The sequence below is a fragment of the Esox lucius genome, chromosome 25 (genome assembly GCF_011004845.1).
Source record: "Esox lucius isolate fEsoLuc1 chromosome 25, fEsoLuc1.pri, whole genome shotgun sequence".
In the NCBI taxonomy this organism is placed as follows: Eukaryota; Metazoa; Chordata; class Actinopteri; order Esociformes; family Esocidae; genus Esox; species Esox lucius.
The window spans coordinates 21,440,895-21,468,877 of NC_047593.1; the positions used below are offsets into that span (position 1 = coordinate 21,440,895).

Genomic DNA, 27,983 nt, shown 5'->3' on the forward strand with positions numbered 1-27,983 from the left:
AGGACTGCCCAGGAGAGGGGGAGGTTGAGGGGAGGGCTGTCCCGGGAAACCCTGGGTTTGGATCAGCGTCATTCACAATCCCAACCGCCAATTAACTGCTAATCCGTTCCTTGAGCGTCACCACGGAATCGCCAGAGCAGTGCAATGCCAACACGCGGCTCCAGATCAAGGTCACTGGGATTAGGTATATCAGGTAGCTAAATATATGACTCCCTCTGGGTTTACCAGGTGATATAACAACCAGGAGTTGGACTACAGAGTCCCTGCTCCTCATGTCTCTGGTGTGTATGGCTCTACTGATGGAGCGGTCCTCACATCGCTCAAACTGAGTTTAGGAGACCTGTTTTCTGGCTACCTGTTGGGCGGCATGCCCTGTCTCCAGGCCGAAGCGCTGCAGGAGCCAATGGCCTCGGACAGAGAAACATCCAACCCCTCCAGCGCTGACCCTCCCTGCCCGAGTAGAGAGCCCTCCTCTGGGGAAGGGTCTGTGATGGATCAGCCTGTGGTGACCAGCGCCGGGTGGTTCTTCTCTCCACTGTGGAGCCCCGGGGCCAAGACTCATCGTTGGCGATTTGGGAGCGGAGTAAAAAGTGACAAGGTGGAGGTCTGGCTGGACGACCATGCTACCAGGTAGGAATAAATCAAACATCTTTGATACCTTATTAAGATAATAATACATCCTAAATCACCTTATGAAGTCTTTTGTTACCTCTGTCCTAACTTTTTTGAAACATGTTGCTGGCATCAAATTAACAATGGGAATGTATTCTTTCAAAAACAATAACATTTCTCAGTTCCAACATTTTATGTTGTCTTTGTACTATTGTCAATTAAATATAGAGATAAATGATTTACACCTCATTGCATTATGTTTTTATTTGCATTTTATGCAGCGTCCCAACTTTTTGGAAAGTTATATTTGTCTATTTAGTATATTATAACAGGGTTGTATATTTGTCTGTTTAGTATATTATAACAGGGTTGTATATTTGTCTATTTAGTATATTATAACAGGGTTGTATATTTGTCTGTTTAGTATATTATAACAGGGTTGTATATTTGTCTGTTTAGTATATTATAACAGGGTTGTATATTTGTCTATTTAGTATATTATAACAGGGTTGTATATTTGTCTATTTAGTATATTATAACAGGGTTGTATATTTGTCTATTTAGTATATTATAACAGGGTTCTTCACATTGTTAAGGCCAGTAGTAATGCAGGGTTACAATCAGGTGAGCAAGTTACAAATATACCCAGATTAAGAAACACTGATATAGACAGTAATTTTAGACGTGTGTGTGTGTGGTGTGTGTGTGTGTGTGTGTGATGTGTATATGTGTGTGTCCTAGGGAGATGGAAGGAGGCTCTGTCGTAGGAGCAATCCCGTCCCCTCAGACATCACGAGGGCCCAGTCGGTCTCCCTCTGACCCCTCACTCCTCCTGGGCCACCGTAGGGACTCCTCCCCTCTGTCCAGCCCCTCCCTCCTGATCTCCAGCTCCGCCTCCACGCCCTCCCTGCCGCGACCCCCTACTAACCCTCAGACCTTCACCCCCTGCCTGCTCCAAAACCCTGCCCACCCCCAGTTCTCCACCAGAGATAGGGCAGGAACGTACTCCCCCCGATCTCCTCGCTCCCCACTTTCTCGCCGCTCCCTCTGTTGTTCACACTCCCCCCACTCCCCTCACTCCTCCCCCCGCTCTCCGAGGAGGACTGGGCCCTGTGGACGAGGTGGGCCTGGTTGGCGAGGTGAGCCATGTAGCTGGATAACGGAGGTACTGGCTGGAGGCTCAGACAGGACATGTTCTGTGGCGGAGCTCTGCCAGGAGGCCCTGATACATGCTGAAGAGGTGTTGGCAGCTGAACGCTCCTCTCTGTCTCTGATCCAACAGGTAGGACACTCAACTCAGTGGTATTCAATCAGGGACCCATTTTTTTCAGAAAAAAGTTCAGTTGACTCCTTCCCAACTAAACCAATAAATATGTACGTGTTTAAATTATATATCTTTCTCAAGTGTATATTTTTATTGGGTCAGTTAGTTAATTGGCTGGCTGGGTCATTGATTTATGTTTAGGTTGCTTTGTTGTAATTGATTGTTTACCTGTTCGGTTTTTATATATTTATAAACATCTCTCTCTCATATACACACATACAGTATCTCTCAAAAGTGAGTACACCCCTCAAATTTTTGTAAATATTTGATTATATCTTTTCATGTAACACTGAAGAAATGACACTTTGATACAATATAAAGTAGTGAGTGTACAGCTAGTATAACAGTTTACAACACACAGCCATTAATGTCTAAACCACTGGCAACAAAAGAGTGTACACCCCTAAGTGAAAATGTCCAAATGTCCAAATTAATGGCTGTGTGTTGAGTTATTTTGAGGGGACAGCAAATTTACACTGTTATACAAGCTGTACACTAACTACTTTACATTGTAGCAAAGTCTCATTTCTTCAGTGTTGTCACATGAACAGATAATCAAATATTTACAAAAATGTGAGGGGTGTACTCACTTGTGAGATACTGTACATATTGCACATAGATAAATACAAATAATCTGCTTATCGAGCCAACTACATTTTTTGTGAAGTAATTTCTAGACAACTTACCAAACCTAGCTTTGCCAGAGCAGAGAGTGTACACTATTTGTAGTGTTTATCAATGCCGAATGCTCACGTTTACTAGGTCCTGTGGCAAGCTAGCTAGTAGGCCTACAGCTCGGAACAGCTACATAGTAGTAGTAGTACTAGTAGTGTTAGTGGTAGTAGTAGAAGTAGTAGTAGTAGTACTAGTAGTATGAGGTCAATCCACACTGGTAAGATACTCGTTAGTGTCGTAGGAGCTAGATAGGTAGCTAATGTAGTTGATGAAGACGTAGCTTTATAATACCAAATTAAATATCTTCCTGCTTATTAGTAGTGCTCCCAACCAATGAAGGGAACCAGCGGAAAAGCGTACCGGACACGCCTTTTCTGATTGGCTGTTGCTACCGCCCGCCAGACAAATGTCTGTTATTTGCAAAAATAGCCTGTGGCTCTATTTTTCCTGCGCCTCCAGTGCTTGCTTGCCGCTGCTTGGTATCCCACACTGCTCTGCGCACAGGGTGATGTGACTCAATTGAAAATTAATTGGGGGCAATTTGTTCGCCTAGCAGACAGCCACTGTTAAGTGCCTGTATCCACCATTGTTAGAGCAGCAGTGCTAACAATAAAATGACTGGCTATACCTCTCGGGAATATCGCCTGAGATACATCCAAACAGAACTGAGAAATGGCGGGGGTTTGTTGGAGGCTTCTCTCAACTCTGTTTGGTCGTATCACAGATGGTAGTCCTGTTTTTATTTCTGTGTTTCTCACTCCACACCCAGAGTCTGTTCAATTAACACTTTTTTCAGCAGGTTTATCACAACATATTGATTATCTTGTTTTTTGCTAAACCAGGACCAAGCCGGAGAAAAGCGATTGGTCCAGGTGGCGGCCCTGACAGCACCAGACAGTGTAAAGGAGAAGTCTTACAGCATCCACGCCCACCTGGAGTTAGTAAAAGGCATCATGGGATATGTAGGCTCCACAGGGACACCCATTAATATGACAGGAGATGTCTTTGAGGTAAACAAACATGCCAGCTGTTCTCTCTCTGAATACACTGCTCAAACACAAAGTCAATTGGATATCAATCTGTCCAATTAGGAAGCATAAGCGATTGTGAATCAATGTCACCTGTTTAGTGCAAATGAAAGTGACAACAGGTGCACTGGAGAGGCAACAGCAAGACAACCCCCAAAAAGGGATTGGTTTTGCAGGTGGTGACCACAGACATTTGCTTTCTCCTTATCCTTTGTTGTAGAAATTTCTCGTCTCTGTACTTCTTCCTTTAAGAGTTTTGATCGATAAAATTGGCATCACACCTTCCTGATTGATTCTTCTCTAGTCTTGCGTTTTGCTTGTGTCCTTGTCACTACTGGTAGCATGAGGCGGTACCTACCGCCCATTCCGGTTGCACAGGTAGTCCAGCTCGTACAGGATGGCACATCCCTACGAGCCATCGCAAGAAGGTTTGCTGTGTCTCCCAGTACAATCTCAAGAGCATGGAGGAGATACCAGGAGACGGAGCATTACACGAGGAGAGCTGGACAGGACCCTAGAAAGGCATCAACCCAGCAGCAGGACTGGTATCTACTCCTTTGTGTGAGGAGGAACAGGAGGAGCACTGCCAGAGCCCTACAAAATGACCTCCAGCGGGATACTGGTGCGCATGTTTCTGTCTATACTGTAAGAAGCAGACTCCATGAGGTTGTCTATTCTGACCCATTGTCACTGGTGCAGTGGGCCCTGGGTTCCCCCTGGTGCAGTGGGTCCTGGGTTCCCCCTGGTGCAGTGGGTCCTGGGTTCGTCCTGGTGCAGTGGGTCCTGGGTTCGTCCTGGTGCAGTGGGACCTGGGTTCCCCCTGGTGCAGTGGGACCTGGGTTCCCCCTGGTGCAGTGGGACCTGGGTTCCCCCTGGTGCAGTGGGTCCTGGGTTCGTCCTGGTGCAGTGGGTCCTGGGTTCGTCCTGGTGCAGTGGGTCCTGGGTTCGTCCTGGTGCAGTGGGTCCTGGGTTCCCCCTGGTGCAGTGGGTCCTGGGTTCCCCCTGGTGCAGTGGGTCCTGGGTTCCCCCTGGTGCAGTGGGTCCTGGGTTCGTCCTGGTGCAGTGGGTCCTGGGTTCGTCCTGGTGCAGTGGGCCCTGGGTTCCTCCTGGTGCGGGACAATGCCCGGCCTCATGTGGCCAGAGTGTATAGGCAGTTCCTGGATGACAAAGGCATTGATGCCATTGACTGGCCCTCACGTTCCCCAGACCTGAATCCAATTGAGAACCTCTGGGACGTTATGTATCGGTGCATCCGACACCCCCAAATAGCACCACAGACTGTCCAGGAGCTCACTGATACCCTGATCCAGGTCTGGGAGGAGATCCCCCAGGACATGATCCACCATCTCATCAGGAGCATGCCCAGACGTTATCCAGATTGCATACAGGCACGTGGGGGCCACACACACTACTGAGTCACATTATGAGTTGCTGTGATGAAATTCACGCAAGTTGGAAAAGCCTGGGATTTCAATCATTTCTTTTTATTTTCAGTGTGAGTTTGAATCCAGCCCTCAATTGGTTGGTGATTTTGGTTTCCATTGACTGTGGTTACATAATTTTGTTCTCAACGAATGACACAATATACAATCAAATTTTTTGAGCAGTGTATTTATATATTTCAGACTTTTGCTGGAGACCCAATTGTCCTCAAAATGATAGTAAAACACGTAAATGTGACCTTTTGGGGATCTTTCACTAGTGACCTTGTGGGGATCTTTCACTAGTGACCTTGTGGGGATATTGTGGGGATATTTCACAAGGAATCGTGTTGGAATCTTTCACTAGACTTGCAACTAGAAAAAGAAAAAACTGTGTTTTTCTTTGTGTTTCTTCAGCAGGACCCCAGGTTCACCCCAGATGAGGATCAGATACCAGATTTTAGACTCAGGAGTGTTCTATGTGTCCCTGTCAAGAACATCAGACAGGAGGTGGGACCTCCAACATGGCACCCTGTTCTCCTGACATTTTGTAGAATGTAGTGCACTGCACACAGCATGCGTCATTATGTGTTGCACTTCACCTCCCCTTTCTCTCCAACATTATTCTCTCTCTTTCACTCCTTCTGACTCCCCTTCTCTCACCCCATCATCCTCTCCCTCTTGTCTCCCTCTCCAGGTGCTAGGAGCAGCTCTGGTACTCAACAAAAGGAACAGTCCAGACGGTCAGGGTTCTCTGTTCTCAGACCAGGATGAGAAGGTGTGTGTGTGTGTGTGTGTATGTGTGTGTGTGTGTGTGTGTGTGTGTGTGTGTGTGTGGTATATATGCTACTCATATATTTCTAACCGCTCGCCAATCTCATCACATTCAGTTCACAACAATTGGCTTTGATCATAAACTCAACTCACAAGGAGAGCAGTGACCGGCCAGACCAATCTATATTGTTTGCGCCACATATATGTATAATATTATCCAAATTTAGATATATACATATATTGCATATTTACAACCCTCTTGATATAATTCTAACACAGAGTCCAGACTGTCAACCCAGACCACCAAAAATCTTCCACCAGGCAGTCCTGGGTGTTTTTGTAAAAGCACTTTGTGACAACTGCTGATGTAAAAAGGGCTTTATAAAATAAATTTGATTGAATGATTGAGTCCAAACTTAGTCCAGAAACATAATCCCCCTTAAAAATGCTAAAATAAGTAAAATAAGTCCACCACAGCAAAATAAATGGATAGCTCTCACCTTATTCCTGTAGCTTGTAGCCGGCCTTGGAGAACAGTCACTTTGTGTGGCTCCAGTCTTCATGAAGTTCCCATTCAACCAAAAAAAACAAGTCAAAACTCCACTATAATGAGCAAACTTTAAGACTATGAGCTGTTGTCTCCTGAGATTTCCTTGGCCAGGTTCCCACCAAACATTACTCTTTCTGCTGGCCTCATCAACAGGAACCACACCTCTTGAAGGAGAAGGCCATCCCAAAAAGCTCATAGTGGCCATTTTATTTGCCATTGAAAACGAATGTAGCCAGAACATGGCAGACACTTAAATGAGCAATAAAATCTACATAATGGTTCAACCATGCAAGAAATAAAAAAATCTTGAACCACATATTTGTATGTGGCAGAGTCACACAGCGCCACATGGGTCCTTACCAGTGTGGCCACCTGCAGAACACGCTAGGCCCACCTGCAGAACACGCTAGGCCCACCTGCAGAACACACTAGGCCCACCTGCAGTGTTTGTGTGTGTTAGTATTTTTGTAAAGATAGAGAGAGACTGATGATTTGCAGTGATTGTCTGTTGTAAAATTACTTTTGAAAGCCTTTGAAAAGTGCCTCTCATCAGTGATTGGCTGTTAATCAGTGTCTCTGCTCTGTGATAGGTCCTGTCCAGTCACATGGTTCATCTAGGGCTGGTCCTGGATAACATCCAACTATGTGAGAGTTCCAGACAGGAAGCCAAACGCAGCCAGGTATCAGTCTGAAGTGTTTCCCCTGATTTCATTCAGCAGCAGTGGTCTACTACATCTGATTGTTTCCCCCTCCAGTGAACTGACTATATATTTATGCTGATGTAACTTTTTTAATAGATGTCTTAGGTTTATGACATTTTTTGACCCCTTTTTTGTTACTTACCCAGAGTTTGATTAATGGATACCAATTCTTTGTGCAGTTTAGAGGAACTTTGTAACCAGTGTTCATTTGCTTCTAATATCTGTTTATTTATTTCTGGGTTCTCTGTGTTTGTTAACATCTTTGTTTACGTGTTGCAGGTGTTGGTGACCTTGGCCCGGCTACTGTCAGAGGAACATACGTCAATGGACAATCTCCTGAGCAAGATGGCCGCCACTATCCTGCCTATTGCACGCGCTCAGTACTGCACCATCTTCATCGCCAGACCCAGATCCAAGGTAACCACCACCATGATGTCATTTTCTGTCTTCTCCCCACCACAGAGACACTGGGACAGTTTCTTTTATATGGTCTTTGTTAATGGAGTTTCTGGGGGTGGTGGTGGGGGGGTGTAAGGATGGTCACCACGCTACGCCAGTGAGTTTGAACATTTTAAACCATTCAATTTGTTCAAGATTTGAACATTTTATTAATAGCCATTGAACTTTAAGGTAAATCTCCATACATTAGTGATAAAACACACTTGCCCTGTCACAAAAGAATGGTTCTAATTTAAAACAAGAAATTACTGTTTTCAATCTAATACCAAACCAACAATGCATCTAACACCAATTTCTCTGGGGATATTAAGGATAAAGAATAAGGTCCTAGATTTCCAGCACTGTGTACAGTCATTAATTAATGTTCTATGGAAGTTCTTAATAATGGTACAAATGTAGAAAATTGTACATATGATCTGTTGTTTTCCAGAACTCCTTCTCTGGCTTGGTACATATGGAGGGGGAGGAGCAAGGATCAGAGTTCCAGATCTATAAAAGGTTCTAAAATTATCTTTACTCTCAAAGTACTTCACTTTCATCTAATTACTGGAAAATAATGCAATGCCATGAAAGGTCTGTTCTGCCATGTTACACCTAGTAGAAACACAGTCTATATGTAGTTCATTACTTAACACCTAGAACAAAGCCCCCTGTTGATTACCCATTACATAATCTACTATATTTCCCTGTTGATTACCCATTACATAATCTACTATATTTCCCTGTTGATTACCCATTACATAATCTACTATATTTCCCTGTTGATTACCCATTACATAATCTACTATATTTCCCTGTTGATTACCCATTACATAATCTACTATATTTCCCTGTTGATTACCCATTACATAATCTACTATATTTCCCTGTTGATTATCCATTACATAATCTACTATATTTCCCTGTTGATTATCCATTACATAATCTACTATATTTCCCTGTTGATTATCCATTACATAATATACTATATTTCCCCGTTGATTATATTTCCTTGTTGATTATCCATGACATCATCTACTATATGTCTGTTTTTCCATAGAGGCTGTAGCCTCACAGAAGTAGACTTGACCCATGCCCTGCAGGTGCTGGGATCCAAGGAGACACAAAATGTACCTGACGCCAATCAGGACCCCCCCACAGGTAGCTTGGTCTGCTGCCCGATCAAAAATGGGAAAACGGGACAAATTATTGGTATGTTGCTCTTCCCCAATTTCATACTTAACCTTTAGTTGACAGTCTGTACATAGAGCTATCTACATAAAGCTATCTACATAGAGCTCTCTACATAGAGCTCTCTACATAGAGCTCTCTACATAGAACTGTCTACATAGAGCTATCTACATTGAACAAAAATAGAACTATCTACATAGAAATATATATGCAGCGCTATCTACATAGAGCTACCTACATAGAGCTATCTACAGTGGATATAAAAAGTCTACACACCCCTGTTAAAATGCCAGGTTTTTGTGATGTAAAAGAATGAGACAAAGATAAATCATGTAAGAAGTTTTCCCACTTTTAATGTGACCTATAATGTGAACAATTCAATTGAAAAACAAACTGAAATCTTCGAGGGGGAAAAATGAAAAATAAAAACCTTACAATAACCTGGTTGCATAAGTGTGCACACCCTCTTATAACTGGGGATGTGGCTGTGTTAAGAATTAACCAATCACATTCAAACTCATGTTAAATAGAAGTCATTACACACTTGGCATCTTTTAAAGTGACTCTGATTAATCACAAATAAAGTTCAGCTGTTCTAGTAGGATTTTCCTGACATTTTCTTAATTGCATCTCAGAGCAAAAGCCATGGTCTGCAGAGAGCTTCCAAAGCATCAGAGGGATCTCATTGTTGAAAGATATCAGTCTGGAGAAGGGTACAAAATAATTTCCAAAGCATTAGATAAACCATGGAACACAGTGAAGACAGTCATCATCAAGTGGAGAAAACATGGCACAACAGAGACATTACCAAGTACTGGACGTCCCTCCAAAATTTATGAAAAGACGAGAAGACAACTGTTCAGGGAGGCTTCCAAGAGGCCTACTGCAACATTATAGGAACTGCAGGAATTTCTGGCAAGTACTGGCTGTGTGCTACATGTGACAACAATCTCCCGTATTCTTCATATGAATGGGCTATGGGGTAGGGTGGCAAGACGGAAGCCTTTTCTTACAAAGAAAAACATCAAAGCCCGGCTGAAGTTTGCAAAAACAAACATCAATTCTCCCAAAAGCATGTGGGAAAATGTGTTATGGTCTGATGAAACCAAGGTTGAACTTTTTGGACATAATTCCCAAAGTTATGTTTGGCGCAAAAACAACGCTGCACATCACCCAAAGAACACCATACCCACAGTAAAGCATGGTGGTGGCAGCATCATGCTTTGGGGCGGTTTTTCTTCAGCTGGAACCGGGGCCTTAGTCAGGGTGGAGGGAAATATGAATAGTTCCAAATACCAGGCAATTTTGGCACAAAACCTTCAGGCGTCCATTAGAAAGCTGAAGATGAAGAGGAAGTTCACCTTTCAGCACGACAACGACCCAAAGCACACATCCAAATCCACAAAAGCATGGCTTCACAAGAAGCAGATTAATGTTTTGGAATGACCCAGCCAGAGCCCAGACCTGAATCCAATTGAACATCTGTGGGGTGATCTGAAGAGGGCGGTGCACAGGAGATGTCCTCGCAATCTGACAAATTTGGAGCGCTTTTGCAAAGAAGACTGTGCCATGCTAATAGACTCCTACCCAAAAAGACAGAGCGCTGTAATAAAATCAAAAGGTGCTTCAACAAAGTATTAGTTTAAGGGTGTGCACACTTATTTAACCAGGTTATTGTGAGTTTCTTATAATTTTCTTTCCCCCTTCAAAGATTTCAGTTCGTTTTTCAATTGAATTGTTCACGTTATATGTCACATTAAAGGTGGGAAAAGTTCTGACATGATTTTTCTTTGTCTCATTCTTTTACATCGCAAGAGCCTGGCATTTTAACAGGGTTGTGTAGACTTTTTATATCCACTGTACATAGAACTATCTACATAAAGCTCTTTACTGGCTGATGATATTTTTTTTGTATTTGGTAGGAGTCATTGTGCGTATTTGTGTACTAGCATCATCAGGGGAAGTATTAACCCTTTACAGTGTGTCAGCTGGGGTACTTTTTTGAACACACAAAGCCTTAAGGATCACTGATGTAATCACCACAGCCAGATGTCCCAGATGTCCCACACTAACTCAGAGTTGTGCATATTTAGGATTTAGCAATGTGTAATCTCATTCATTACGATCATTTCTGTATGATTTGTTGGTCAGAATTGATTTTAGGGGACAGAAGGCAGATTAAAAGGTTTATACAGTAGGTAGATACTTTCAATGTAATTTTAAAGTATGCTGGAGTATTTTTTTTACCCCCTGAAAAATATGTTATACTCAGACTATGTCAAACAACCTATTTGCTCTGTCCTGTAACTTAAATTTTTTTTTTACCTCTATGTATTATTTGTCAAAACACATATATTCCCTCCTAAGAAATAACTGATGATTCAACAACCCCTGGGCCATGATCACCTGAAGTTATACATCAGTGAACTTTTAAATTATAACATTTCTAATATATTTAATCTAGCCCTCTGTTGTTTTATTTGATGTTGTTATTGTTTTTGTCATTCAGCCGTCTGTCAGCTGAAGAACAAACTGGGTGTGGCTCCAAGCCAGGCCAAGACTGGCAGGAGATTTAACCATCATGATGTGCGCCTCCTAGAGGATTTTGCTGTGTACTGCGGCCTGGCCCTGCAGACAGTCCAGACTGTCCAGCGCATAGAGTACCACAGAGCCAGCCAGGACGTCACCCAGGAGGTAGAGAGACCACACATATACACATATTACCACAGAGCCAGCCAGGACGTCACCCAGGAGGTAGAGAGACCAGACATATACACATATTACCACAGAGCCAGCCAGGACGTCACCCAGGAGGTAGAGAGATCAGACATATACACATATTACCACAGAGCCAGCCAGGATGTCCCCCAGTAGGAAGAGAGACCAGACATATACACATATTACCACAGAGCCAGCCAGGACGTCACCCAGGAGGTAGAGAGATCAGACATATACACATATTACCACAGAGCCAGCCAGGATGTCCCCTAGTAGGAAGAGAGACCAGATATATACACATATTACCACAGAGCCAGCCAGGACGTCACCCAGGAGGTAGAGAGTCCAGATATATACACATATTACCACAGAGCCAGCCAGGACGTCACCCAGGAGGTAGAGAGACCAGACATATACACATATTACCACAGAGCCAGCCAGGACGTCACCCAGGAGGTAGAGAGACCAGACATATACACATATTACCACAGAGCTAGCCAGGATGTCCCCCAGTAGGTAGAGAGACCAGATATATACACATATTACCACAGAGCCAGCCAGGATGTCCCCCAGGAGGTAGAGAGACCAGACATATACACATATTACCACAGAGCCAGCCAGGACGTCACCCAGGAGGTAGAGAGACCAGACATATACACATATTACCACAGAGCCAGCCAGGATGTCCCCCAGGAGGTAGAGAGACCAGACATATACACATATTAACACAGAGCCAGCCAGGATGTCCCCCAGTAGGTAGAGAGACCAGATATATACACATATTACCACAGAGCCAGCCAGGATGTCCCCCAGGAGGTAGAGAGACCAGACATATACACATATTACCACAGAGCCAGCCAGGACGTCACCCAGGAGGTAGAGAGACCAGACATATACACATATTACCACAGAGCCAGCCAGGATGTCCCCCAGTAGGTAGAGAGACCAGATATATACACATATTACCACAGAGCCAGCCAGGATGTCCCCCAGGAGGTAGAGAGACCAGACATATACACATATTAACACAGAGCCAGCCAGGTTGTCCCCCAGGAGGTAGAGAGACCAGACATATACACATATTACCACAGAGCCAGCCAGGACGTCACCCAGGAGGTAGAGAGATCAGACATATACACATATTACCACAGAGCCAGCCAGGATGTGTCTGTTGTTGTGTCTGTGTTGATTATTGTGTCTCTCCAGGTCCTCTCCTACCATCTCACTGCACCTCAGGAAGAAATCAAAGCATTGCAGGTGACCTCTACAGACAGAAACCTGTCAATTCCTCTGTCCATCCCTTTCCACTCTCCATCTTTCCTTTCCCTTTCCATCCATCCCTCAGTTTCCAGAGATCCTCTCTCTTTTAACCCACATTAACTGCCTTCTCTTCCTTCTTCTCTCCCTCCCTTTTTAGATGCTTTTCCCTCTCTTCACTCTTCTTCTCTCCATCCCTTAATCCATACAACTCCTCGATCTCCCAGTCTTTCCAGTACACTTCCTCGATCTCCCAGTCTTTCCAGTACACTTCCTCGATCAACCCCATCTTTCCAGTACACTTCCTCCATCTCCCAGCCTTTCCAGTACACTTCCTCCATCTCCCAGTCTTTCCAGTGCACTTCCTCCATCTCCCAGTCTATCCAGTACACTTCCTCCATCTCCCAGTCTTTCCAGTGCACTTCCTCCATCTCCCAGTCTATCCAGTGCACTTCCTCCATCTCCCAGTCTTTCCAGTACACTTCCTCCATCTCCCAGTCTATCCAGTACACTTCCTCCATCTCCCAGTCTATCCAGTACACTTCCTCCCTCTCCCAGTCTTTCCAGTACACTTCCTCCCTCTCCTAGTCTTTCCAGTACACTTCCTCCATCTCCCAGTCTTTCCAGTACACTTCATTCATCTCCCCGTCTTTCAAGTTATAGAAATGGTTATGGTTGCTTATATTGTGTTTCCCAACTATCAGGTTATCACAGCCTCCCACAGAGAGAGACAAACTTAAAGATTGAGGCTAGTTTTAATCCCTGCTCTCACCCCAAACCAGGAAGCTGAAATCCCCTCTGCCCAATCACTGCACATCCTGGACTTCAGCTTTTCTGATATTGACCTATCAGAGGACTCAACAACCCAGGCCACAGTCAGAATGTTTCTGGATCTCAACCTAATACAGGACTTCAACATCGAATACAAGGTATGCACGCACGCTGTCATGCACGCTGTCGTGTTTGAGGATGACACTGTTCATGTCCTTTCTTTCTTCCCTTCCCTTTGTTACTTTTTCTGATCCTCTCCTTTATTCTATTATCACTCTGCAATCCTTGTACCATCTCTGCCATTTTCTCATTACTCATTACCATCTCCATCTCTTCACAATCTCTGTCTCGTTACCATCTCTGTCTTTGCACCATTTCCATCCCTTCACCATCTCTATCTCTATACATTATCTGTCTCTGTACCATCTCTATCTCTATACATCATATGTCTCTGTACCATCTCTGTGTCTGTACCATCTCTATCTCTATACATTATCTGTCTCTGTACCATCTCTGTCTCTGTACCATCTCTATCTCTATACATCATATGTCTCTGTACCATCTCTGTCTCTGTACCATCTCTATCTCTATACATCATATGTCTCTGTACCATCTCTGTCTCTGTACCATCTCTATCTCTATACATCATATGTCTCTGTACCATCTCTATCTCTATACATCATATGTCTCTGTACCATCTCTATCTCTATACATCATATGTCTCTGTACCATCTCTGTCTCTGTACCATCTCTATCTCTATACCATCTCTATCTCTATACATCATATGTCTCTGTACCATCTCTGTCTCTATACATCATATGTCTCTGTACCATCTCTGTGTCTGTACCATCTCTGTCTCTATACATCATATGTCTCTGTACCATCTCTGTCTCTATACATCATATGTCTCTGTACCATCTCTGTGTCTGTACCATCTCTGTCTTGTTCCCCAGAGTCTGTGTCAGTGGGTGCTGAGTGTCAAACGTGGTTACCGTAGCAACGTGCCCTATCACAACTGGAACCATGGTCTTAGCACCGCTCAGTGTATGTTTGCCATGCTGATGGCCACTGACCAGCTACAGGTAAAGGTCAGCTGTTAGTGGTTCTTTAAGGCCAGAATCTCAGATGGCTTCTGTTAGAAGTTCTTTAAGGCCAACATCTCAGATGGCTTCTGTTAGTGGTTCTTTAAGGCCAACATCTCAGATGGCAAAGAGCAAACGGAATCCCTGGGACATCCCAACTCTGACGTAACCCTTCTAAAGTTGAAAGATAAACCAGTTAAGATAAGGGTTACGTCTGAGGTCAGGAGTTACGTCTTAGGTCAGGGGTTACGGACATTCCTAGGATCCTGGATGATGCTATCGTCTTCCAGACACAGGCGGTCCTATACACAGGAAATGGGCCCTGCCTATTGGGCAAGATAAAGGTTACCTCTTTTCAGAACACCTCATTAACAAGACTGTACCTGTGCCATGTGCTATGTGCCATGTGTTAGTGTGTCTTGGGATGGAGGGCAGGGATCAGCTGTGCAGACGTAGGGATTAACTCCCTTAATTAATTGGATTAATCTAAGAAAGTCTTAATGTCTATTTTCTCCACTTGCTAACCACCCTCCAACGCTGTCAGTCAGTCTGTCTGTCAATTTCACTGGAATTCAAAGGGGATTCATTAAACAAATACTTTTATTTTCATTCCCTTTCCTCCAACTCCATCTCCTCCTAAAACCTCTCTGTCCCTCCCTCCGGCTTCCTCTCCTATTATCCCTTTATCTCACTCTCACTTCCTTCCTTTGTTCCTCCCTCTCTTTCCCTTCCCCTGTTCCTCCCTCTCTCTCCCTTCCCCTGTTCCTCCCTCTCTCTCCCTTCCTTTGTTCCTCCCTCTTTCTCCCTTCCTTTGTTCCTCCCTCTCTCTCCCTTCCTTTGTTCCTCCCTCTCTCTCCCTTCCCCTGTTCCTCCCTCTCTCTCCCTTCCCCTGTTCCTCCCTCTCTCTCCCTTCCTTTGTTCCTCCCTCTCTCTCCCTTCCCCTGTTCCTCCCTCTCTCTACCTTCTCCTGTTCCTCCTTTCTTCAGTGTAATTTTTCTCGTCTGGAGGTGCTGGCTCTGATGATAGCCACTCTGAATCATGACCTGGATCACAGAGGAGTCAGCAACTCCTACATAAAGAGGTACACTCACTCATCTTTTATACTCCTCTTCCACCCCCCTCTCCTCTCCTCTCCACTTTCCCTCTTCTCTTCTATCCTCCTTTTTTGTCTCCTTCCACCTTACAGAGGGAACCTATCTTTCATTTCATTCATTTTTTGATGGTTTCATTCTTTGGTGTTTTGGATTAATTTCTCCTCTATTTTCTCTCCTCCCTTACTTCTCTCCTCTCCCCCTTTCTCCCTCCCCCTCCCCCCTCTCCTCTCCCTCCCCCATTCTCCCCCCCCTCTCCCTCCCCCTCTCTCGTCTGTCCCTCCTCCTCTCTCCAGGACCCATCAGCCTCTGGCCCAGCTATATGGGACCTCCTCCCTGGAGCATCATCATTATGACATGTGCCTCTTCATCCTCAACAACCCGGTTAGAACTCATCCATTCATTCCAATCAATCATCCATTGATCCATTCCAACATGCATACGTTTATTTAGAAATCATTGACAATTAATAATTAGGTCTTTTAAACATGATTAACTGTTAACAGATACATTTCTTTGAAAACATTTAGAGTGAGATCTATAAAGAGATGGGCATCTATCTAACAGTTAATCTCATCTGATTGCTCTCACTCCATCTGGACATTAAATGACAGTTGACCCTCACTATCCATCTATTAATCTCTCCATCCCTCTCTCTCTCCATCCCTCTCTCTCTCCATCCCTCTCTCTGTCCCTTTCTCTGTGTCTCTTTCTCTGTCTTTTCGCCTCTCTGTCCTTCGCTGGGTGTCTCACTGTCTCTATTTCACTCCAGGGCAGTCAGATTCTGAGTGGTCTCAGTCCAGAGGACTACAGGAGAGTGTTGCCCATGATAGAGAAAGCCATCCTAGCTACAGACTTGGCCATATATATGGAGTATGTATACTGATATATAGACCTGGTCATAGACCTGGTCATTGGACATCCCCACAAGGTGCCTTATTTACAATTATCAACTGGTTATACCAACATAATTAAAACAGTAAAAAACAAGAAAAGGAACCAGGCATGTTTAGTTCTGCCGTCCCGTGATTCGAAGGGATAATAGTTGTTGCCCCTGGCTGGATTTGATCTGGGGTTTGCTATGTGGCTGACTGTGTCTTTAACCACTATGCTATTTAAACAGCTTGCTAGCTAATAGATATACAGTAATGAAAACAATGACTCCAGTCAATCCATGGCTGGTTCCACTACGCAATTATCACACCGATGAACGGGTGGGGACCCAAATGCGGACACAGAGGCAGAGGAGGGCGGTCCAAAGTATTTATTGAACAACCAGGCAGTGGGCAGGCTCGTAGTGGTGGACAGGCAGGGTTCGTTATCGGGCGTTCAGATGGTCGAAGGTACAGGAGTGGGCAGGCAGGCTCGTGGTAGGGGACAGGCAGGGTTTGTTGTCGGGCGGTCAGATGGTCGAAGGTACAGGATAGGGCAGGCAGGCTCGTGGTGGGGGACAGGCAGTGTTCGTTCTCGGGCGTTCGGATGGTTGAAGGTACAGGAGTGGGCAGGCAGGCTCGTAATCCGGAAAACAGGCAAGGGTCGTAACCGGGGAATAGAAGGACGGGTAGACTGGCTGATGAACACATAGAACGCTGGAAACGACTGTACAGGACAAGACGATCTGGCAACTGCCAAACAGAGAACAGGGTTTAAATACACGGGGCTAATAGGGAACCGGGAACACCTGGTGAGGGGCGGGGACAAAACAACAGGTGAAACACATCAGGGTGTGACAGAACCCCCCCCCCTACGGACGCCACCTGGCGGCCGACCCGGGCGCACACCCGGCTGACCGGGACACCGACGACGGAAGTCAGCGATGAGGCCCGGGTCGAGGATGTCCCTAGCCGGCACCCAGGAGCGCTCCTCCGGCCCGTAGCCGTCCCAGTCAACCAGGTATTGGAAGCCCCGGCCCCGGGCCCGAACCCCCAGGAGACGCCGAACAGAAAAGGTTTGGTGGCCGTCCACGAGACGGGGGAGAGGAGCAGGCCTAGGGAGAGGAGACAAAGGACAGTTAGTGACGGGTTTGATACGAGACACGTGAAAGGTCGGGTGGACACGGAGGGAGCGGGGCAACACTAAGCGAACAGCCGAACGGCTGATGACCCGAGAGATCTGAAAGGGCCCGATGAAGCGGGGAGACAGCTTGCGGCTCTCCACACGAAGGGGCAGGTCCCGGGCGGACAACCACACCCTCTGGCCAACACGGTAGCGGGGTGCTGGGGTCCTGCGGCGGTCGGCCTGTCGACGGTACCTGGCGTTGGTGCGCAGAAGGGCCGCACGGGCCCGCTTCCATGTCCGGCGACAGCGCCGAACGAAGAACTGGGCGGATGGAACCCCGACCTCCTCCTCCTGCTCTGGGAACAACGGAGGCTGGTAGCCCAGAGAGCACTCGAAGGGGGAGAGCCCAGTAGCGGAGGAGGGTAGGGTGTTGTGGGCATACTCAACCCATACCAGTTGCCGGCTCCATGTGGCGGGGTTGTGTGAAACCAGACACCGCAGCACCGTCTCCAGGTCCTGATTGGCCCTTTCCGATTGGCCGTTTGACTCGGGGTGAAAACCGGAGGACAGACTGAGGGAAGAACCAATGAGGGTGCAGAAAGCCCTCCAGAACTGGGAAGTGAACTGAGGACCCCGATCGGAGACGACGTCAACCGGCAGACCGTGGATTCGGAAGACGTGTTGCACCATCAGTTGGGCCGTCTCCTTGGCCGATGGCAGCTTGGGCAGGGGGATGAAGTGTGCTGTTTTGGTGAACCGGTCCACCACCGTGAGGATAGCGGTGTTGCCGTCGGAAAGAGGCAGGCCCGTGACGAAGTCCAGGGAGATGTGTGACCATGGGCGACGAGGGACCGGAAGCGGTTGCAAGAGACCGGCTGGGGCTTGGCGTGACGTCTTGTTTTGGGCACACACCGTGCAGGCGGATACGAAAGCGGGGACGTCCACCCCCATGGTGGGCCACCAGAACCGTTGACGGAGGAAGGCCAAGGTCCGTCGGGCGCCGGGGTGGCAGGTAAGTGTCGAGGAGTGGCCCCATTCCAGGACTTTGGACCGGACATGGTCAGGCACAAACAAGCGGCCCGGCGGCCCCCCCCCAGGATCCGGATTTAGCCGTTGCGCGTTCCGTACTGCCTCTTCCACCCCCCAAACCAACGACGTAGCCAGACAGGAGGCAGGAAGGATACGCTCAGGCTCTTGGTGGTCCGCAGCAGGTCCGAACACGCGGGAGAGCGCGTCCGGTTTGGTGTTCTTTGAGCCAGGCCGATAGGAGAGGGTGAATTGGAAGCGAGCAAAGAACAGGGCCCATCTGGCTTGGCGGGAATTGAGCCTCCGGGCCGAGCGCAGATACTCAAGGTTCTTGTGGTCAGTCCAAACGAGAAAGGGCTGTTCCGCCCCCTCCAGCCAATGTCTCCACTCCTCCAATGCAGCCTTGACCGCAAGCAATTCCCTGTTGCCCACGTCGTAGTTGGCCTCAGCAGGTGTCAGGCGGCGGGAGAGGTAAGCACAGGGGTGCAGTTTCTGGTCCTGGTCCGATCTCTGTGACAGGACGGCCCCTACACCGACGCTGGAGGCATCCACCTCCACTACAAACTGCCGGGCCGGGTCCGGGTGTATCAGGATGGGGGCCGAGGTGAAGCGCTGCTTGAGGGCCGCGAAGGCACGGGATGCCGCGGGAGACCATTGGAAGGCCACTTTAGTGGAGGTCAAGGCGGTGAGCGGGGCAGCCAACTCACTGTAACCCCGGATGAACCTCCGATAGAAATTGGCAAAGCCAAGGAAGCGCTGTAGGTCCAGGCGTGAAGAGGGCTGTGGCCAATCGGTGACGGCTTGGACCTTGCCGGGGTCCATCCGGATGCTACCCGCAGCCACCATGTAGCCCAGGAAAGGAATGACGGAGCGGTGGAACTTACACTTCTCAGCTTTTACGAAGAGGCGGTTTTCCAATAACCGCTGAAGGACCTGTCGGACGTGGGAGGTGTGTTCCTGGGCAGAGCGGGAGTAAATCAAAATGTCATCCAGATACACGAAAACAAAGCGGTTAATCATGTCCCGGAGCACGTCGTTCACCAGGGCCTGAAAGACAGCCGGAGCGTTGGTCAGCCCAAACGGCATTACCAGGTATTCATAGTGGCCACTAGTGGTGTTGAACGCCGTCTTCCACTCATCTCCCTCTCTGATCCGTACCAGGTGGTAAGCATTGCGGAGGTCAAGCGTCGAGAAGATGGTGGCGCCCTGGAGCATCTCGAACGCGGAGGCAAGCAGAGGGAGTGGATAACGGTTCTTCACCGTGATGTCATTCAGGCCCCGATAATCTATGCAGGGACGCAGGGTCTTATCCTTCTTGGCCACAAAGAAAAACCCCGCACCAGCAGAAGAGGAAGATGGTCGGATGATCCCGGCCCTGAGAGAAGTCCCCACATACTCCTCCATGGCCTTTGTTTCAGGTCCGGACAGGGAGTACAGGCGTCCACGGGGGGGCGACGTGCCTGGGTGGAGGTTTATGGCGCAGTCATATGGCCGGTGTGGTGGTAGGGAGGTGGCCCGGGCTTTGTCAAAAACCTCCTTTAAGTCCCAGTAGTCAGCAGGGACAGATGACAGATCGATGTCCGTGGACAGGGGGGCGGCCCTGGTCAGAGCCTGTGGAGCGGCCTTCAGACAGTGTGCCAGACAAAAGGGGCTCCAACCTGTAACAGAGCCAGTAGTCCAGTCAATGTGGGGGTTGTGTTTCACGAGCCATGAGTGGCCTAACACTATGGGAACATTAGGGGAACGTAAGGGCAGGAACTGGATCTCCTCACTGTGGTTACCAGATAGGGTCAGGGTAACAGGAACTGATATCTCAGACACCCGCCCAATAGAGCGGCCGTCCAGGGCTGTGGCCTCTATGTGTGGGTGTAAGGGGCTTGAGGGGATGCCCAACTGCGCAAGAAGGGAGGTGTCAATAAAACAGTCATCAGCCCCTGAATCAACAAGAACATTGACACTCAGGGTTTGGGAACCCCAGATAACAGTGGCAGGAAAAGGAAAGCGCGCAGTGGGTGCCCACCGTGTCTTGGTCTGACTCACCCGTATCCCTGCTGTTACGGGTGAGCCCGTCCCTTTTAACGGACAGCTGGCGGCATAATGTCCTTGCCCTCCGCAGTAGAGACAGCTGTGACTGAGCATTCGGCGTTGACGCTCCTCCGGAGTCAGACGCGCCCTGCCCAACTGCATGGGCTCAGGTGTAGGGGCTTCGGTTAACCTCGGTGAGTCTCGGAAGGACTCGGGTGGTGTCGTCAGACCCAGTGACGCTCCACCGTCCAGCCCGCCGGGATGCGGAAGTGCCTGGGCTGGTTGACGGTGTCCTCTCTCCCGGTCCCGTTCCCGCAGTCGGCTACCTATTCGAGTGGCCATGGACACGAGACCATCCAAACACGTGGGCACATCTCGGGCAGCAAGCTCGTCCTTGATGGGGTCACACAAGCCGCTGTAGAATGTGTCGAGTAGCGCCTCAGAACCCCACGAACACTCCGCTGCCAGGGTACGGAATCTGATGGCGTAATCCGGCACGCTACTGTTGCCCTGCCGGAGTCGTAGGAGCCGGCGTGCCGCTTCCCTGCCGGACAGAGGGGCATCGAAAACCTTCTTTACCTCCGCCGTGAAGGCTGCTAGGCTGTAACAGACGGGCAATTGTTGGTCCCAGATCGGCGTGGCCCAGGCCAAGGCCCGCCCGGACATCAAGGTAATAATGTAAGCAACCCGTGACTTCTCCGTAGGGAACGAGGACGGCTGAAGCTCGAAGATGCGCGAGCACTGGGAAAGAAAAGGCACACAATAACCGGAGTCACCAAAGAACCGTTCGGGGGCAGGTAAGTGTTGCTCCCTTTGGGGTATCGGGGAGGGCGTTGGGAAATCGGGAGTAGACGGGGCAGGAGGCAGGTGGGGAGCTACCTGTGCGGGCAGGGCCAGGGTTATTCTCTCTAGCCTTCGCAGCAGGCATTCGTTGGCCTCCTGTTGGCGCACTCTCTGCTCACGGAGTTCCTCAGCGATGCCGTGGAGTGCCTCCTCGTGTCGACCCACGACGACCCCTTGGCAGGCCACTGCGTTGTGTAGATGTTCCAACTCCGCTGGGTCCGACATGGCCAGATCGTTCTATCACACCGATGAACGGGTGGGGACCCAAATGCGGACACAGAGGCAGAGGAGGGCGGTCCAAAGTATTTATTGAACAACCAGGCAGTGGGCAGGCTCGTAGTGGTGGACAGGCAGGGTTCGTTATCGGGCGTTCAGATGGTCGAAGGTACAGGAGTGGGCAGGCAGGCTCGTGGTAGGGGACAGGCAGGGTTTGTTGTCGGGCGGTCAGATGGTCGAAGGTACAGGATAGGGCAGGCAGGCTCGTGGTGGGGGACAGGCAGTGTTCGTTCTCGGGCGTTCGGATGGTTGAAGGTACAGGAGTGGGCAGGCAGGCTCGTAATCCGGAAAACAGGCAAGGGTCGTAACCGGGGAATAGAAGGACGGGTAGACTGGCTGATGAACACATAGAACGCTGGAAACGACTGTACAGGACAAGACGATCTGGCAACTGCCAAACAGAGAACAGGGTTTAAATACACGGGGCTAATAGGGAACCGGGAACACCTGGTGAGGGGCGGGGACAAAACAACAGGTGAAACACATCAGGGTGTGACAGCAATGTGAACTATGCTATGTGAACTCTGCTACGTGAACTACGCTACGTGAACTACGCTACGTGAATCCAAATCAATATGTTCCTTGTCGGTGCAGTTCGTCCATCGCAATATAACCATGAACAGTTTTATTTTAGGCTTTCTATAATGTAGCTACTTAAACTTGTAGCCAGCAAAACTTTAGTCTATCTATACAGTACCTACAAAACAATGACCAATCACTCCATGGTTTGTTTCTTTAGAAAACAATGACAGTTGAATAGCCAACCACTATGCTATGTGAACTATGCTATGTAAATCAAAATCAAAATGTTCCTTGTCGGTGCAGTTCGTCCATCGCAATATAACGGTAAGCACTTTTGTTTTTAGACTTAACATAGCTACTGAAGCTTGTAGTCAAGGACGTTTTAGTCTATCCTGAACAAATCCTAATGCCTGATTTGTTTTGTCTGTGGTGAGGATCGAACGCCGGTCGCCAACATGGCAGTCCGCGTCTCTAAACACTACACTATTTAACTATGGTCGGTCGGTCGGAGACATTCGCCTTTTTGGGCGGGCTCCGCTTATGCGGTCAGGCAACAATGTTTTGTTATGCCTGTTGTATATGGTCTAATATACCACGGCGTTCAGCAAATCAGCATTCAGAAGCACCCAGTTTACAATAATTGTATCCCTAAATGCTGATTTGCGGAAAGCTGCGATCTATTTAAGCATTAAAGCACAAGGTATGAAATATAGAATGTGTGAAATAGCATATACCATGGCTAAGAGCGTTCTTAGGGCATGACACAAAACAGTGTTACCATATACCCTGTACCACATACTGTATATCACATTCCCAATACCACATACTGTGTATGACATACTCTATAACATATACCCTATATCACATATGATATAACACATGATGAATACCACATACTGTGTATGACATACTCTATAACATATACCCTATATCACATACGATATAACACATGATGAATACCACATACTGTATTTGACATACTCAGTACCATATACCCTATTACTACATACAGTATAACACATACTCATTAACATACACCCCATATCACATACGGTATAACACACTGTATAACACATACTGTATAACACATTCCCTATACCACATACTGTATAACACATACCCTGTAACACATACTGTATAACACATTCCCTATACCACATACTGTTTACCATATACCCTATATTACATACTGTATAACACATATTGCATATGACATACTATATACCACATACTGTATAACAGATATCGTATATGACATAACATATATGAAATTTTACATACCCTGTAGCACATATAGTACAGAATATAACCAATACTGCATACTGTATACCTAATTGTTTCATTATACATCTAACTGTTGTTGCCTTACTCTCTTGTCCTCTGTTTTCTGTATCTGTGTGTGTGTGTGTGTGTGTGTGTGTGTGTGTGTGTGTGTGTGTGGTGTGTGTGCAGGAGGAGAGCAGAGTTCTTTGAGCTGGGTCAGAGCGGCGTGAGCTGGGCAAAAGACAGTCATAGAGACCTATTGAGGTGAACCCTCTGTAGTACACTACTATAAGACCCCTAAAGCCTCTGTAGTACACTATTATAAGACCCTAAACGCTCTGTAGTAAACTACTATAAGACCCTAAACCCTCTGTAGTACACTACTATAAGACCCTAAACCCTCTGTAGTACACTACTATAAGACCCTAAACCCTCTGTAGTACACTACTATAAGACCCCTAAACCCTCTATAGTACACTACTATAAGACCCTAAACCCTCTGTAGTACACTACTATAAGACCCTAAACCCTCTGTAGGACACTACTATAAGACCCTAAACCCTCTGTAGGACACTACTATAAGACCCTAAACCCTCTGTAGTACACTACTATAAGACCCCTAAACCCTCTGTAGTACACTACTATAAGACCCCTAAACCCTCTGTAGTACACTACTATAAGACCCCTAAACCCTCTGTAGTACACTACTATAAGACCCCTGAACCCTCTGTAGTACACTACTATAAGACCCCTAAACCCTCTGTAGTATACTACTATAAGACCCTAAACCCTCTGTAGTACACTACTATAAGACCCCTAAACCCTCTGTAGTACACTACTATAAGACCCCTAAACCCTCTGTAGTACACTACTATAAGACCCCTAAAGCCTCTGTAGTACACTACTATAAGACCCTAAACCCTCTGTAGTACACTACTATAAGACCCTAAACCCTCTGTAGTACACTACTATAAGACCCTATACCCTCTGTAGTACACTACTATAAGACCCTAAACCCTCTGTAGTACACTACTATAAGACCCCTAAACCCTCTGTAGTACACTACTATAAGACCCCTAAACCCTCTGTAGTACACTACTATAAGACCCCTAAACCCTCTGTAGTAACACTACTATAAGACCCCTAAACCCTCTGTAGTACACTACTATAAGACCCCTAAACCCTCTGTAGTACACTACTATAAGACCCTAAAGCCTCTGTAGTACACTACTATAAGACCCTAAACCCTCTGTAGTACACTACTATAAGACCCTAAACCCTCTGTAGTACACTACTATAAGACCCCTAAACCCCCTGTAGTACACTACTATAAGACCCTAAAGCCTCTGTAGTACACTACTATAAGACCCCTAAACCCCCTGTAGTACCCTACTATAAGACCCCTAAACCCTCTGTAGTACACTACTATAAGACCCCTAAACCCTCTGTAGTACACTACTATAAGACCCCTAAACCCTCTGTAGTACACTACTATAAGACCCCTAAACCCTCTGTAGTACACTACTATAAGACCCTAAAGCCTCTGTAGTACACTACTATAAGACCCTAAACCCTCTGTAGTACACTACTATAAGACCCCTAAACCCTCTGTAGTACACTACTATAAGACCCCTAAACCCCCTGTAGTACACTACTATAAGACCCTAAAGCCTCTGTAGTACACTACTATAAGACCCTAAACCCTCTGTAGTACACTACTATAAGACCCCTAAACCCTCTGTAGTACACTACTATAAGACCCCTAAACCCTCTGTAGTACACTACTATAAGACCCCTAAAGCCTCTGTAGTACACTACTATAAGACCCTAAACCCTCTGTAGTACACTACTATAAGACCCTAAACCCTCTGTAGTACACTACTATAAGACCCTAAACCCTCTGTAGTACACTACTATAAGACCCTAAACCCTCTGTAGTACACTACTATAAGACCCTAAACCCTCTGTAGTACACTACTATAAGACCCAAAACCCTCTGTAGTATACTACTATAAGACCCTAAACCCTCTGTAGTACACTACTATAAGACCCTAAAGCCTCTGTAGTACACTACTATAAGACCCCTAAACCCTCTGTAGTACACTACTATAAGACCCTAAACCCTCTGTAGTACACTACTATAAGACCCTAAACCCTCTGTAGTACACTACTATAAGTGGCACTCTACTTTATTTATGTGTGTGTGTGTCTGTATCTGTGTGTGGTGTGTGTGTATATGTTTGTGTATCTGTGTGTGTGTTTGTTTGTGTGTCACAGGTCAATGCTGATGACAGCCAGTGACATTTGTGCCATTACAAAGCCTTGGCATATTCAGAAGAGGGTAAGTGTATCATGAACACACAAACACAGCAACATTACACACACACATACACTCTCACACTCACACACACACTCACACAGCCCACCCATTTGTCCATTGTTCCCCTCCTCAGATAGCTAAGCTGGTGGCTACAGAGTTCTTTGCTGAAGGAGATAAAGAGAGGGAAGAGTTCAACATTAAACCTGCTGTGAGTATTGCATATCATACCTGTTATTTCACATATTAAACCTGTTAAATTACTATGTCAAAGTGATTATATATCACATCAAACCTGTTCAATCATATTTCAAACCTGTTCCATCACATATCAACCCTGCCTTATCACATTTCAAACCAGTTCTGTCACATATCAAATCCGTTATTTCATATATCAAACATGTTATTTCCGCATATCAAATCTGTTATATTAAATATCAAATCAGATATTTCACATATCAAACCTTTTAAACCAAATATCGAAGGTCCTGTCACTTGCTCAAGTGTGTTGGTTTGTAGGAAAGCTCTTTTAACTAGGTGAAATAATATAACTAATGTGACTTTTTCCTGAGTGGAAAACACATTGAAGCATTTTGTAACAATGTCTGATGTACAAATGACTTAATATATATGAAAAATTCTGTGTGTTTGTCCCCAGGACATGATGAACAGAGACAACAGCACTCGACTTCCCCACATGCAGGTGAACTACATTGATGGGTTGTGCCATCCCTTATACCAGGTGGGTATTAGCTCATTACCCAATACCTACAGCCATCCCTTATAAAGGGCTGTATTAGCTCATTACCCCTAAACATACAGCCATCATACCAGGTGGGTATTAGCTCATTACCCTATACCTACAGCCATCCCTTATACCAGGTGGATATTAGCTCATTACCCTATACCTACAGCCACCCCTTATAGCAGGTGGATACCAGCTCATTACCCTATACCTACAGTCACCCCTTATACCAGGTGGATATTAGCTCATTACCCTATACCTACAGCCATCCCTTATACCAGGTGGATATTAGCTCATTACCCTATACCTACATTCACCCCTTATAGCAGGTGGATACCAGCTCATTACCCTATACCTACAGCCATCCCTTATACCAGGTGGATATTAGCTCATTACCCTATACCTACAGCCATCCCTTATACCAGGTGGATATTAGCTCATTACCCTATACCTACATTCACCCCTTATAGCAGGTGGATACCAGCTCATTACCCTATACCTACAGTCACCCCTTATACCTGGTATACCTATACATAAGTCTCCCCTTATACCATTAGCCTATACATAAAAATGGTGTGTTTGATTTTGTGTAGGAAATACTATTCTCCCTCTATTCAATTCATTTCCCCTTACATTTTTTGCTACCTTATTTAGAAAAAATAATTGTAACCCTCTAGATCCTGCTCGCTTTACATTTCTCTTTCCTAGTCTCTGTCTGGGATGTTCAGCTCCTGTTCTCCTCTGTTGGATGGTCTCATGAAGAACAGAGAGAACTGGATGCTCCTTGCTGAAAGGGGGGATGAAGGAGGAGAGGAGGAATAGAGGGGAAAAATGAACAGGAGATAACGAACTGCTTAAGTGAATAATACACTTTAACATGATATGCTGCTTTAATTATCTGTGTGTGAGAGTGAATGTGTGTGTTTGTTGCATTTAACCGTTTGTTCATGGAGGTCTTACGTTTACTTTAAAAATTGAAAATACTTGTATTTGTCACAAGCGCCTAATACAACTGGTGTAGACAATGCAACTGGTGTAGACAGTGCAACTGGAGTGGACAATGCAACTGGAGTGGACAATGCAACTGGAGTGGACAATGCAACTGGAGTGGACAATGCAACTGGAGTGGACAATGCAACTGGAGTGGACAACGCAACTGGATTGGACAATGGAAATTGAGTAAACAATACAACTGGCTTAAAGAGTATGAATGAGACAAACATGCAAACATTAAGTAGTGTAAAAAGCTTCCTTTTAGTGACAGTGGGGTTGATCTGAGAAATGTGTTTTGTACATTTGTTTTTTAATAAAATTAATTTATAGTCTATTTGTGT

General features: G+C 46.4%; 1 protein-coding gene across 3 annotated transcripts; it reads left to right on the forward strand.

The window, feature by feature from the left end:
• The first annotated feature begins 219 nt into the window (after positions 1 to 219).
• pde5aa (phosphodiesterase 5A, cGMP-specific, a) lies at positions 220 to 27,976 on the forward strand. 3 transcript variants are annotated; one of them, XM_029118207.2, is made up of 21 exons: positions 220 to 630; positions 1,354 to 1,894; positions 3,454 to 3,621; positions 5,478 to 5,570; positions 5,758 to 5,838; positions 6,975 to 7,064; positions 7,365 to 7,502; positions 7,975 to 8,042; positions 8,584 to 8,735; positions 11,224 to 11,408; positions 12,639 to 12,689; positions 13,472 to 13,618; positions 14,415 to 14,543; positions 15,530 to 15,624; positions 15,931 to 16,018; positions 16,407 to 16,507; positions 23,777 to 23,851; positions 25,865 to 25,928; positions 26,041 to 26,115; positions 26,563 to 26,646; positions 27,358 to 27,976. In XM_029118207.2, exons 1-21 carry the CDS (start codon positions 368 to 370, stop codon positions 27,469 to 27,471), a joined length of 2,802 nt encoding a protein of 933 aa, XP_028974040.1. In that variant the 5' UTR covers positions 220 to 367; the 3' UTR covers positions 27,472 to 27,976. The 3 variants fall into 3 exon arrangements, with proteins under 3 accessions (XP_028974040.1, XP_034146893.1, XP_034146894.1); XM_034291002.1 differs by having other exon boundaries at positions 5,481 to 5,570; XM_034291003.1 differs by lacking the exon at positions 3,454 to 3,621.
• The last annotated feature ends 7 nt before the right edge of the window (positions 27,977 to 27,983 follow it).

Bases quoted from the DNA above. Each gene is read 5' to 3' on its own strand.
- pde5aa (XM_029118207.2), top strand. From the start codon at position 368: ATGCCCTGTCTCCAGGCCGAAGCGCTGCAGGAGCCAATGGCCTCGGAC. The intron at 8,043-8,583 runs GTTCTAAAATTA...GTTTTTCCATAG, and splicing joins GAGTTCCAGATCTATAAAAG to AGGCTGTAGCCTCACAGAAG. The intron at 11,409-12,638 runs GTAGAGAGACCA...GTGTCTCTCCAG, and splicing joins GCCAGGACGTCACCCAGGAG to GTCCTCTCCTACCATCTCAC.